The 14,484-nt window shown below is 34.4% G+C and overlaps 2 protein-coding genes across 7 annotated transcripts; one reads left to right on the top strand and one right to left on the bottom strand.

Annotated features, from left to right (window-relative positions):
* The first annotated feature begins 1,073 nt into the window (after positions 1–1,073).
* LOC106182079 (adenosine 5'-monophosphoramidase HINT3) lies at positions 1,074–4,939 on the top strand. Its single transcript, XM_013566725.3, has 5 exons — positions 1,074–1,799; positions 2,562–2,679; positions 3,052–3,118; positions 3,378–3,504; positions 3,773–4,939. Exons 1-5 carry the CDS (start codon positions 1,719–1,721, stop codon positions 3,812–3,814), a joined length of 435 nt encoding a protein of 144 aa, XP_013422179.1. The 5' UTR covers positions 1,074–1,718; the 3' UTR covers positions 3,815–4,939.
* Positions 4,940–5,754: 815 nt separating this feature from the next.
* LOC106182078 (stathmin-2) lies at positions 5,755–14,481 on the bottom strand. 6 transcript variants are annotated; one of them, XM_013566718.2, is made up of 8 exons: positions 12,636–12,835; positions 12,108–12,169; positions 10,452–10,553; positions 9,304–9,458; positions 8,882–9,073; positions 8,484–8,624; positions 7,543–7,683; positions 5,755–7,041 (listed from the first exon to the last, which is right to left on the bottom strand). In XM_013566718.2, exons 2-8 carry the CDS (start codon positions 12,115–12,117, stop codon positions 6,952–6,954), a joined length of 831 nt encoding a protein of 276 aa, XP_013422172.1. In that variant the 5' UTR covers positions 12,118–12,169; positions 12,636–12,835; the 3' UTR covers positions 5,755–6,951. The 6 variants fall into 6 exon arrangements, with proteins under 6 accessions (XP_013422172.1, XP_086866579.1, XP_086866575.1 ...); XM_087010453.1 differs by lacking the exons at positions 5,755–7,041; positions 12,636–12,835 and adding exons at positions 7,207–7,323; positions 14,388–14,405; XM_087010449.1 differs by lacking the exon at positions 5,755–7,041 and adding an exon at positions 7,207–7,323 and having other exon boundaries at positions 12,636–12,863.
* Positions 14,482–14,484: the final 3 nt, after the last annotated feature.

Below are 14,484 nucleotides of genomic sequence, written 5' to 3'. Positions count from 1 at the left end.
TCGCACTCCAACCGGTGATTCAACTTTAATATACACTGAGATTGAATTGAATTATAAGGCCATCCAAACAGAGTAATGATTAATGAAGTGTGTTTGAACTACTTTGGAGAATAAAGAGCGGTGCACTCAAGACGCCGGTTGGAGATGGGGAATGCTGGGGCTATAAAAAAAATCGCTTTTGACTATTTTTAATGGGCAATGATTTTATAAAATGAAAACGCTAACATTATTTTTTGGTTAGGTAATCCTTTCATTCGTTAACGAGAAGCTGATTTTATGTTAGTTTTACATAACAGTGGTCCATATTAAAACACATATAGGGCCTAAACCGAATATGTAAAAATAGATCACCGCGAAACGCGACAACGTTAAGGTAGGCCTATATGTTGCTGGAGACAGAGAGAGTGAGTTGGGAGGATATGCTATAGAACAATGCTCAATATATTGTTTTATATTATAAAAAGTAGGTTTTGAACGAAAATTTGCATTAGGAAATTTTTTTTCACATCGATGAAAAGTGGGGGCACTATGGAATCTAACGAAGAAGTAGGCCTACAAATTAGTTTCTTTTCAGTAGAATGATAGTCAGTAGAATGATATTTTTAAAATCAACAACGTGGATTTTTGTTAATAGGTACGTCGACGAGAATGTTCATGAAATGAATGAAACGCTAACAGTAGCCTAAGTTGATTATTGAATCGGTCTCAGTGGCGTATTTAGGGGGGAAGTCAGGGTGGTCCTGACACCCCGACCCTTCGATTTCTTATTAAAAAAAAACGGACCAAAATATTAATCATAGTTCTAAACCGTACCAAATGGCGCCATTTGCCCTCCAAAGCACCCAATTTGTTTCTGGGCCCTTGAGCAATCGTGCCCCGAACCTGACACCAAGGGGGTGAGGGTCGGCCTCGCAATCCGAAGCCTGTCAATCCCTAAAAAACCAGACCCTCCCCCCCCTTTCAAAAATTCTGGATCCGCCCCGCCATCAATTTGTGTTTGTGGCCTATGTCATGTCTTCATTTCCTTAACGATTTTTTTTTTTTTTTTTTTTTTTTGCGAAAATTTTAACATAGTCGCAATAAATTTTATAATAATAACCGAGTATGACCCTGTTGAGGTGCACGGTGACAAATAACCTATTATTAATACATGGTTATCAAGACCACTCTTTCCTCGACTTTACACAGACGATGGACCTAGGTCCTTGAACAGACAGACCTAGCCTACAGGATTCACTGATTTCTGTTTTTCACTTCTTATAAAAAGGTTTTGAGCAGTAGTGATCATTTCTTCATTATTGAGGCCTGTTATTCCTGCCATGGGGATGTAAGCAGGGACTAACAACTGGGAAAATAGAAAAGTTTAACTTTAAGGACAACAAACACCCAACGCTCTCTATTTATAGTGATCATAGGCCTACATAGGCCTAGTTTGAGTCTCGTTTTCTCTTTTAGATTGGAATGCAAGCTCACTTTCACATAATCATTAAAAGGATGTTGTGGTATGTTTCTTGACTATACGCCCAATTATTTTGAAGACAATCAGAATATAGCACAAGGTGATATAACCGGTTTTCTTATAATGCGCCAGCCGCCGCGTACTAAGTTCATTTGCCGAGCGTCATTGATTGTGACGTGGTGTAGATTTGCTTGCATTTCACAACTAATGCAATTATGGTTGCTCTTCATTTATTGAAGTACAAGAGGTGCAGTAAGTCATGGCAGAAGCAGGCGAACAGTCTTGTGTATTTTGCAAAATTGCCAACGGGAAGGATGAGAACGCTGAGTTGCTCTTTCAGGTAGCGTGCACATAACCATATGACGTCCTACTTACATAGCATTTAACCCTTTCCTTCCAAACGTGGGTGGGAATAGAATGAAAACTGGAGTATTCTTGTCATTTCCTTTGGCATCTGCCCAGGCCATTGACACCATTCTGTATTACTCTGAAACTGTCTTTCGCAGCTTTCCTTTTTTTCTTCTTCTATTAATATTATTATAGACAAGTGATACATTAAGTAAACATTAAGTGTAGATCCTTGTGATGTACATTGTCTTACAGTGAGTAAATAGACTCGAGCTTGCACTTCCGTGTGCATAACTAGAATAGATTTCACTGTCTCACAACACAAAACCCTAGCAACATTCACGTGTTACTCTTTTTGAGCTCACACATGCTGCATACTGCTGAAAAGCAAATTATCAGAGCACATCAATGTACATGTACTTACAGTGCAAACCTTGGCCAATTTTGCTTTTCATAGCACTTTTCAGCAGTGTACAACACACCCACTAAGTGTACAACATACTATGTGTAGATGAGAAGAAAGAGGGAGTGATGGGAGGTATACAAATGGGTGGTATTGGAGAGGCTAGGTTTTGAGTAGTGTGCCTATCTGATTCACACTAGAGCACCATATAGGGAGTACTTGCATACATACTAAAGTATAAAATGTGTGCTAGATACTGGTTATTAGGCCTTTATGGGATAACCCATGGTAGTAATTTAAATGTTTGCCTTTTATCAGAAAAGATTAATATAAAAAGATTAACATTTTCAGGATGAAGCATATGCAGTTTTTAGAGACCATAAACCTGCAGCATCAACCCATCTACTCGTTGTACCAAAAGCTCATATATCAGATGCCAAAAGTCTGAAAAAACAAGATTTGGAGTTAGGCATGTATCAGTTTCCATGATAAGTATAGAAGTAGAAAATCTTCTGTCTTTTGTCTTTCCCAAAACAGCCAAACCATATTTTTGTTTTATTTTAGCACTTTTAAATTTGCTAAGTGACTTTGTTATAAAACAAAATGTTTTGTTTTGTTAAAAAATGGAGCAATAGAAATAGTTTTTTGTGTCTGTTTATCTGTCAACTTTGCTGTCTAGTCTTTTTCTTGCCCACCTCAAAATTTCAATGATTATTATTTCCACAGGTTTATATTAAACCCTAACTCATTTGAAATGGAACTGTTCAAAAAATTAACAAAATCATTATTTATAAATTGGTTTTATGTTGCACTCAATTTTTATTCTGTTACACATCTTCAGTTACCACAATGGTGAAGATTGGTGAACAGGTGTTACAGGAACATGGTGGAGAGGTAACCAAAGCAAGGTAATATTATCAAAAAATTGTGTGCCCTTTTAAAACATTGTTTTTATTTATTTATTTTGCATATTTGTTTGTTAGGAAAAAGACTCATAATTGTTCTCCAATCTTTTGTTTTTTTTTCTCATACTGCTACATACTGGTATACTATCTTGCATCCCACTGTTGATTGTGTTTAACAGGAATAGCAATAAGTGAGTGAAGATTGCAACACTTAAAACTTTTTCTTATTATCGTCTTATTCTATAATCTTTAAATGTTTCAGATTTGGTTTTCATTGGCCACCGTTTTGCTTGATCTACCACTTGCACCTACATGTTATACATCCAGTGTCAGAAGCAGGCTTCATATCCAGACAGATCTTTAAACCCAATTCTCTGTGGTTTGTAACTGTAAGTATATACCTGAACAAGAGCAGGATATGAAATATGGTTTTGATCAGATATATAATTGCTTGTGTTCATCGTGTCAAAATCACAAGCATATTTGGGTAACTAAAGTTTCCTTTTTTATGACTTTTTCAGTTAGTTAGCCTTTTTACAATAGGTATCCTGACATTTTCAACTAAATAAAAGACCCTATGGATGAACCAATTACCATTTTTTAAAGGATATGTTGTATGATATATTTGATTTGACCTATCTAAATGTTTATTTTCAGCCTGACTGGTTGATGGATAGGTTGAATAAGATGCCAAGCTGACACATTGACCTGTACAGAGTAGAGACAATAAAAAAAAGAGAAAAAGTCAGGAATTACTGTATTCTACAGGTATCAACCTGGAGAAAGTGCGTGTGATATAATAGACATGTCATCTTCATGCCTTTACTATGCTCTAACTATGAAGAAAGTACAACAGATGTTTTGTAATTGATGTAAACTATGTAAAGCCTAAGACAAGAATACACTGAAATTCTCAGCGGAGAGCATGCTCACAAGATTGTTGCCATACGCAAATTTTGATGGCCATGTCCCATTATTGTTGCCCAGTTAAGAGTATCATGGACATGCGGATATAATAACATTTGAACTGGACAATATACACCTTTACAACATCATTTGTAAATTTCTAGGTGCTGAGATAATCCATGCATATTCAACAGTCAACAAAGAAACTTGTATCCATGATAAGTTTGACTTTTAAGCATTTGAGTCAGTTAGCTTGAAACGTGTATTGTGCACATCTACTTAAATTTGCAAAAAATAGTTTAATTTGATCTGTCAGTAGGATTTTACGAAGGTAGGGATCTAATCTTCATATTTTTCGGTACTAATAAATTTGCATTCAAATCAATTGTACACGTAGATTGACATAAGTAACAACTGCAGGGCTGATGGTCTTGAAACTAGACTAGGGACCAGTGGCAGAAATGGCTTGTTAAATACCTACGTAGTGTACTGTGAAAGCTGTAAATAAGGTAGTAGTCTAAGAGGAAAGAAAAATTATAGAAAGATTCTTTAATATGAAAATTAGGAATCAAAGTGGTAATCAAAAGAATAGAATAACCTTTGAATGTACGTTGCACATGAGGTATTATACAATTATCAACTTTAGCAGAGGTCAGGATGTTTTATCAGACCTCATATTCACAAATATAAGGTCATAATCTTTGCTAATTATTTAATGACCTCTTTTTAAGTATTGTAGTAAGACCATACTCCAATGTAAGTGAACAATAGTGAACGCTATAGAATGTTGAGCCCCTCCAGTAAATAAATCAGTAAAATAATGAAGGGTCCTCCCTATGCCCAAAATGTTTTTTGTGTGCATAGTGTATCATTTTCTGCAAATGCTTTTAAAACATAAACTCTTCTGCCAATTTCTTATATTTGCTTGGTTTTATTTCTATTGATTTTTTTTAAATCCCAGAGCACGTTTTTAAAAAAAGTATTTGCACATACAGCTTAATTGATTCTAGTAATGGCAGAAATATGTCCGAATGCTCCTGCCGTATTACTGTACGAGTTCACAAGCAGAAGACAATGAAAAATTGGGAATAGTAAATTGAAATATAATAGGAATTGTAGATATCTTACCAATGGTCAACCTTTTAGAAAGTGAAGGATGTGCAATACATATTACTACAGGGCTTTTCAGCGCATTTAACCTTGTTAAAAAGTTGTTTCTTTGGGAATAGTTTTGGTCAGACAGCTATCATAGCAGCCAATCACTGTACAGTTGCACCACACCCTCTCCAAATTGGTGAAAAGAACCAGTTATTTCTGCCTGAACAGATTAACCTGTACACATTACTTCACCAGCTGCTTCATTTACAGATAGCGAGAATGCATTGTGCTTCTTTACCTTTTCTGTCCAGTTCAAGGTAGAGTCTAAGGCCTCATTCATAACAAAAAATTGAGGATGTGCATGAACAGATTAGTCGGCTCTTCTTTCAGGTAGGGACTGCCATATTCGATCCATAGATCCTCAGATCTGTTCTGAATGGCCTCTAATTGAATAAATATAGTTGCAGCAAAAGATATTTTTTCTTTCTTCAAAACATTGGATTTTATCAGATTTATTTTTAAGCAAAAAATGGTGTATGGGGGGTCAACAACTTTGATTTTTAGGGAACAACTAGTCTTCCAGCAATTTGGCAGAGGATGGTATTGAAATGTCATAATAACAATTGAATCACATGTCCAAGACAAATGTGTTTTATTACAGCCATACATATGTGCACATGAATGCAACAATAACCTAAGATTGTAACTACCTACATACTACAATACCAGTGACACAAGGAAGCCTTAGCTGTTTTACTGTGTAAATTCAAAATATGAAAATATGAAAAAAGTAAAAACTCAAAAAGCAAAATTGTACAAAATAAACTTAGACTTTATACCGAATACTTTTATTTTACTTGTGTGAACATGCGAAGCTATTATGTATATTAAGATATATCAGCTGGCAGACCTACATATTTTTCTTAGCCTACAGTAATTGAGTTTAACTTCAAAAATTGATTATAAGATTATTTTCCAAAGAACACTGCTATGTCTTATGTTACATAGACAAAAGCTTTAAGAGATTAATTTATATGAGCAAATGGTAAAAGTAGAAAAAAAACAAAAACAATGCTGTACAAATATACACTGCAAATTGACAGAGTGATATAATTCACTTTCATGCAAATTTTGGCACACTTAGAGCAGATTTGAGTATTAGTCATAGTCACACTTCTTACTGACAAGATAAGGCTATCAACACAAACCTTGGATATGAAAACACACTGCATATATACCACTCATGCACAGTTGGTTTTAGGTCAAATTACTGGAAATTGTAAAACAAATCACATTATTTTAAGCCACTTTAATACTAAAACTATTCAATATTTCAAGAAGTAGCACACAATATTTTACATCAAGGGCTCTGCACACAGGCTCTATACGTATGAAATTCCTCATAGATTACCCAAGTTTTAGTCCTACTACTGCCAAAATGACAAAAAGAAAGAACACAGTTCGCCATCTTGCCCTTTTTAGTCAAAATGCTAAATGACAATATAGAAGTCTACAAGGTAAAGCTGAAGAAAACTAGATAAACAATATCAGTCATCAACCAAGTCAAATCCTTTATGCTTCAAAAACATCATGTGGTACCTATAACAACAATTACAACTTGACACCATTATTTGGTAACAGGTTTGTCATAAATTGAGACAAAAAAGAAGAAAAAGGACATCTAGCACACCTTCACTCCACAGCATCAGTTGCATTTCACTTGTGATAGGTTTCTACAGGCATTGTTGAAAGTTGATCATTGCATGCATGATGATCAGCACAATGTCTTTGTGGCATATGTACATGGGAATTTCTTGTGCACAGGTCCTGCTTTACTGAACATTTATTTGCATGTTCTCCTTATCTCCCTCAGTTGGGCTGATTGGTTTCTTCTTGTTGCGTACTTCTTCTGCGTGACGCTCCTAAAATGATCATTGCCTTTATTTAATAAACTATTATGCAAATAATAATAATAATTATAATAAAGCAATATTATAAAATAATAATAATGAACGATTTAAAAACCTGGCAAATGTAAAATACAAGAAAAACTTCATTAAAAGAGGACAAATAAATGTAACTGATCATGTGAAATTCTTGGCTCAAAAAATGGAAATATTACTAGTCATGCACAGCAGAACAAGCAAAGAGTGACTCACTTTCTGCAAGGAAGTGCGGACTACAGTTCCTTGTACTTTCCAGCACTGCCAATAGGAAAGAGAAACCCCTCAGTTCCAAATTTGAGACAACCATTCATGCAGGGTAATCACAAAAATAACTTGTATGGTTTTAGATAAGCAAATCACAAAATTTTGAAAAAAGTGGTGGCCTCGCAATATTTTTCAAGCCTGTTCTGCCACTAAGACTATTGTATGCACTTAAATCACTGACACGGAACACCAACACCCAGCAGCTGAACTTACATGCTCCCGAAGTCTTTCAATCATCTGGTTCAGTTGGTCTTCTCTGTTCTTCAGCGTGGTTTCCATCTTTTGGATCATTTTCTCCTGTGTGCACTTGCTGAAGCTGCTGCTGGTTTGACGGACCTCATCAATGTGCTTCTCCTGTAACAACACATTCTAAGGATAAATAAACTTTAACGCATTATTAAAATTATGTATTATATGTTTGTCAGACTGTTTTACTATTATTGGTGGATCTGGTGCACATAATCAGAAAATAGAATTACTGTGCCCATCAAGACCGCTGACTGTTATAAAGTGCTATCCTTCGATTCGAACAGAGTCAAATCACAACTTGCGCAACAAATTATTACTTTCGTCAACTTATAGTTGTACTTACTCAAAATACCTTCTTTTTTATTTATATTAAAATAAATTTGTAAAAGCAGATTTCCAAATATTATAATTTTTTAAAATAAACAATTGTATTTCCATGCCTACATGTACTAGCATGTTACATCAGACACTAGCAGTGTGGCCATTTTAAAAATTTAATTCAAAATTTAATAATTCAATTCAGAAAAAGAATGAAACAAATATGTCCCTTATGTGATAATCCCAAGGAAATGTAGGGTTCAAGTGCTCTTTTGCCTAAAAACATTTTCAATTTTTGTCCATATGTCAATTTCCTGGGAAATTTATGTCCAATTCAAGTGACTGCATAACAAAGCTGTTTATATAAAAAAATAAATAAATAAATAAATAAATAAATAAATATATATATATATATATATATATATATATATATATATATATATATATATATATATATAAACCATACTCATTTCACAAGTATATACAATTTAGAATTATCTTAAGGACAGGATAAATCTTCAAAGTATGTGTAAGCAGTTAGTCCTTATGTATTTGTTAAGAACTTGTGCTGGACAGCAATTACTCACATGTTCCTTCAGACGTTCCAGCAATTCAGTCAGCTGACTCTGACGCTTTTCCTCTGCTTCTTCAAGCTTCTGTGCAATTCTTTCTTGGAGTTCACGAGCTGCAGTTTCACTGGCGGTACGTACTTCCTGCACTTTCTTCTCCTAAAAAACCAAAAGATTTATACATCATCTGTACAGAGATCAATAAATCACTTCCATAGAATTTAAATGTATTCAATTGATGTACTAGCTGACACCAATTGTTAAGGTCCATATCCATTTGCTTACTACGCCAAAATAGTCTTTTCATTTAATTTATTACAATGATTAAAATCTACCCTACACTCATAAATATGTTACACATGCCTGAGGGAAAAAAAGCCAAATAATCTGGGAATATCTCTAAATTAATGTCTTACATGTTCTTTGAGCTTGGTCTGTAGAGATTTAATCTGCGCTTCTCTGTTTTGCTCCTTGGCCAGCAGATCCTGTTCTAGTTTCTCCTTTGCCGCCTTTGCAAAAGCTTCCTCTTCTTCTTGTGCTTTGGCAACTACCTCCTGGGCCCTGGCACGGTCTTGAGCAAGTTTTTCTAACTTCTGGGCTTCCAGGGACTTAACATAAAAAAAAACACAAAATAAATCAGTCTGTACTTTTCTAATATGACCAGTAACATCCAAAGTTCGTGACACAGGGAAAATCAATCAGACTTGGTTATGGAAATAATACCCGATTGTCAACCATGTACAGGAGATGAAAAGGAAGACTATTGAAATTAAGATATCAAATTAACAATCTATTACAGGAAGCATTCCAATAAAAATGAGGGCATTTTTTCCTCTACCTGTCGTCTCTCTTCTGCCTGCTTCAGCTTTTTCACAATGTGATCGTGGGTGATCTCCTTGGGTGGAGAGGCTGGTCTTGTAGGGACATTATCTGCAGTGGCTGGCTTCAAGATAACCTCATAAGCCACTCCACCTGCACTTTCCTTTGGGGTTTCTGGCAACAGAGTTAACTTCCATTAGCAAATACTAGTGGTTATTTTGCAAAGGAAAAAAGAGTAATGATGCAACAGTCAATTCCCGAGCTTTGGAAATTCTTAACAATCAAAAGCATTTAGTTCATTGGTGGAACTGATATTTGTTTTTGAATGTATATATCTCAACGTCACCAATTCAAAAATGCCCAAATATAGAATCTATCAACACACTTTCTCCACGACCACAGATAAGTCAAGAGTCTGGAATGAAAATAAGAGATGGATACTACCCAGAACACAAAAATTAGAATAGGCAACAAATGAATTCAGACCTCTTAATCTACTAATTATCATTCTTCAGGAATCATGAAAGCATCAAGCAATTTTTTCAGAAAAAAAAATCAATAACACATTTACAAATTACTAGACAAAACAGCATTATGAAATACAAAATATGCAGGAACTTGTAAGCAATCCAAATAAAATCAATACAGTAAAAGCAGTGATCACAGTTAAAGCATGCAGCCCAGACCAGAACATTTATGGCTACACTAAACAATACTGGGACGGCAACCAGAGAGCTAGAAAAATCAATACAGATATGTAATGGGAGGAAAAATGAAACACTATTCAAATTTACAAATGGTTCACCCATAATAACATCTGTATACACGAAGAAAAATATGGAAACAGTGGACCTTTCAAGGCTACATAGTGGGTTATACTGATAGTTGAAAAAATAAGTTGCATATCTTCAGTTCATAAACATGGTTACACAAAAAAGAACAAAACATTTTTCTGCAATATAAAATAAAAAAATCTCTATACATTTTAATGAGAAACAGACATCATAAACACCAAGGTTATGACTACACGGGAAGATGCAATATAAGGCATAGTGCAACATCATGTACATGAAAAGCTCATACTGTCCAATATTGCTCTCTGGTACATGCTTCTCTTGGGTTTCCAACACAAGTATATGTCTTTAAAAATGCTGCCACATCATGTACCTTTCCAAACAATTATAGCCTCGTACATACTGACTTCCGCACATCTTGGGTCTCTTTTGGGGTTCTCTCTTAAACAGAGGAAAACACCCAGCCATTTGCATACTATGAGAAGAGAGAGATAAAATAACGTAAAAAGTGTGATGCTGTCTAATTTATTTCCCAGCATAATTAAAGGTTATATTGTCACAGCACCAAATGTCCAGGGTAGGTTTAGCTATCAAAAACTGAAATGTAAAGTACAAAGTTAGTCTCCTAATACAGAATCAATACTGCAAAGACAGTGCTAATATAAATATATTAATCATAAAGCCATTCTTGTTTTTAATATTATCAGTTAAATATTATCAGTAAAATTTCTTATTTACTTTTTTTTTCAATTTTGTGTCTAGAAAAAAAACCATTGCTTATTTCTTTTGATTTGCTTTAGACTCACAAAAATTATTTAATACCCACTATCTTTATGACCAATTAATTGCATTCCATTGCTCTTTTAATGTAATTTTGCTGTGACAGCCTAATGAATTATGTTTTGCTGTGGCCAACAATGTATCTTCAAAAAAGGTGATTGTTTATAAAAGATAAGTACTACTAAGGCAATTTCATTCATGGTCATAACTAAACCTTCTATAAAAATTTTAACTACCATAATTCTTAGCTTTTCATCATATTCTTCAAATATAAAGAGTAGAGCTCTGCTCTTTCATTGAATAAGATGATTTAAAAACAGATGTATCATTAAAAAGCTGTACTAGTCAAGGCTTTTCCCAGGATTGGGGGTACAGGTTGTCCAAAATTACCACCTGTAATTTCCTACAATTTCAGGTATGCCTAACGGCGTCATATTTCCAAAAAAAAAAATTCATAAGCCATCCAGCCTTTGAAAATATAGGCCATGTGGTGATGCTGGCTGCCGTCCAAATGACGGCTGGACAGTTGGCTAGGAAAACCCTTGGTACTAGTACTAATGATACATAAAAGTAGCATGATTTCCATTTTTAAATTTAATATATAGATTTAAAAAGTAATTATTTAGAGAATTTTACCAAAACGTTATCGCATGAATTTTCTCATGCCTCTTCACAACTGTAATGTACAAAGATACCAAAGGAGCCATTAATCAAAGTGTAAACATTCCTCTAATGTGTTATAATAGCAAGAAGTTTTCTAGTAAACTTTTTTAGTTATAATTTCTCCCTATCTTTTCCACATTCTATAGCTTACCTTTTATGTAATAATCATAATTTTCCTTATCACAACTTATAAACATTGACTAAGACACCAAAGTCTAGAGACTTGGTGTAAAATGAAGTGGATTTTGCCAGATTTAGAGGAGAGTGGGTCAAAAATTACTAATGAATGCAGTGAGGCAAAGAATAAAAGCTGATAAAATTTACCCACATATTTTTCTGCTCATTTTCTCTCAAGTTCTATAGAATTACAGCCTGTTTTGTCTATGTTTCACACGTCAGTTTTAGGTTGCTTTCTAAGCTGATACTCCTGGAGCACAGAGTTTCAGTCAGATTGCTAAAAGGATGGTCCCACCTTTCCCAGATTCTCGTTTTCCAGTCTCGTATGACGTCACGAAGTCACAGTGCAGACAGTCTCATTTTAGTGTATAGCAACTAGGAATTAAGAAAAGCTAAAATTGCTTCTTACCTTGAGCCATTGTGTAGAATTGTGTTGAATTAAAGGCACCAGGAACTCACTTCAGACAAGATCTGCAAGGAAAAAAAAAGACCTGAGACCATTTATCCTTCCCTCAAAATAAGCACTGAAATAAAAGCAACAGCGTCAAATAAACCAAATAACCTAAGTAAGCCAGCTGTTATGCAACGTGCATATTTCTCCAGTTCTGCATAAAAGTTAATCAATAAAGCCCAAAAGCATAGCTGCAGATACCGCACTGACTGGACACAAAAATTGGATATCAGATATTTTTACATAATATATGCTCCCACTCAGTATGACATCATTGTAGACCAATGGTTAATCAATGCAGACAGAAGGCACCATCAGATGAAAATACATATGTGAAACAAAGCCCATGCACATCTAAACCAAAAATTCATGATTCTTCTCATTTCTAAAAATTTTTGTTCCCTATTCTTAGCTTTCAAAAAGAACACATTATGCATCAAAATTTCTAATTGTAAAAAGCTTGACCAACATTAAGAAATCCATTACCTGCATTCCAAAAACCAAGATGCCAACTCTACTCAGAATCCTTCCACTATATCAGTTAGTTCTCCATATGATAGCAATTGTACACAGTAGCTCCTAATCTCAGAAGAAAACTAAAAGCTGTAGTGTTCAGTCCTCTAACATTTGCACACTGCTAAGACGGAGACCGCACACCCTACTAAAGCTAGACTAATCAACATGCAGACATCTACGATCAATATTAATATCATTTAGGCTGCTCATAGCATTTTAAAGTATCTGTCTGCCATTCCTGGTCAATACAAAAAAGCACCTGTGCAGCAGTAACCATGTTATATCATTCTGGCCTTTTCATATATGGTTATAATTTTTTTAATGATTGCAAAATCTGAATTTTGTATATCAAAATTTGGTGAAAAGTATATATGTAAAATTACAAAATTCATGTGGTTGTCATGGCAATGATCCAGCTTTACCCTGCATAACATTTCTCATTAGATTTCACTCAAAAGGATGACTCATAGCCTGCAAAATATTCATCTGTCTGTGATTCAGTCAAGAATAAATATATGATTCTTGGTCTGGCAAAAAAAGGAAAAAATAGGCCTATGTACAGTAGATAAATGTTTTAGTCCCATTTGCAACCAGCAGTAATAAGGTCTATGTATATAGTAATTCTAACCTGTGAAAGGATGGGAGTATAGCATGGGCTCTCTCATGACTGACTGAATTTAAAAATTATGAAAGTTAAGTGAAAAATTTTTTTTGAAAAACATTCTATTCTCATTTTTTTTATCAAGACCATACAATAGAAAAAAATGGATGAGGTCACTATATTACACTAAATATTCATCAAAATAGTCTCAACTTTCTGGGTCTTAACTGCATATTTTCATTTCTAAATTAATGGAAATTTTTATTTTATTTTTTAACTGACTTAATGAAACATTCTGTCTGTAAATCCAAGTGTTATTACTGAATGTAATCAATTGAAAATCAGTGTTGCAAACAGCCATATATTTTACATTATTGATTCCTAGTGACAAACCAGCCTCCACATTTTTTCTATTTGTTGTACAAATAAATCCATTCTAGGGTTTTAAATACACAATTTATATAGACACAAAATGCTACATGGAAACTTGCATTTTACTGAAACATTCTCTTCTGGGCAATTATGTTATATAAAAAATAACACATCTAAAGTGATAAGCTTGCATGTTTAATGTTTGGAAAATTCAATAGGTATCAAGTTTTTTGCCCTTGTTTTTAAATTGTATTCTTAACCAAAGTGCAGGACATTATATTCTGCGGGTGCCACATGCCATTTGGAAAAAGGGAGCTTCTACCTTAATTGTCATGTGATTGCCAAAGGTTTAGCCACATAGACAAATAGGTTAAAAATTAATTTAATTATTTTATGCTCTTAACCATTTTACAAGTATGAATAATATTCCTATCAGATAGAAGATAAACTGTAGACAAAAGGTCTTAATCAACCCATGAAGGAATTGAACGGCACGGCCTACAATGCTGCCACCAAAGCATTTAGTTGCGATAAAAAGCTGTTTGCACAAATAAAAAGTAAAACCCGAGCACTTTGAGTTTGATGGCGTTATGTGGAATATTTTCCTTGTAATTACGTTTCGTAATACTGAAAACTGCAAAAGGTAGCTTGGAAATGTGTATAGATTCGCTGTCGAAGAATAAAAAACTCAGTGTATGAAAGATACCCGAAGAAGTTGACTGATCCCTAATCACAAGTTGCTGACTTACCTGACAGTCTTGGAACATACAAGCCCGCTTTGACTTGAATCCGGTCACGTGGAAAAGCGTTCGAATTCTATTGGATAGGTAGAGCAAAGTGTTGGAC

Source organism: Lingula anatina, chromosome 1 (genome assembly GCF_051362555.1).
Source record: "Lingula anatina isolate TDL-2025a chromosome 1, LinAna3.0, whole genome shotgun sequence".
Lineage (NCBI taxonomy): Eukaryota > Metazoa > Brachiopoda > Lingulata > Lingulida > Lingulidae > Lingula > Lingula anatina.
The sequence above is the reverse complement of the archived record's forward strand: the minus strand, read 5'-3'. Positions and strand labels throughout refer to the sequence as shown.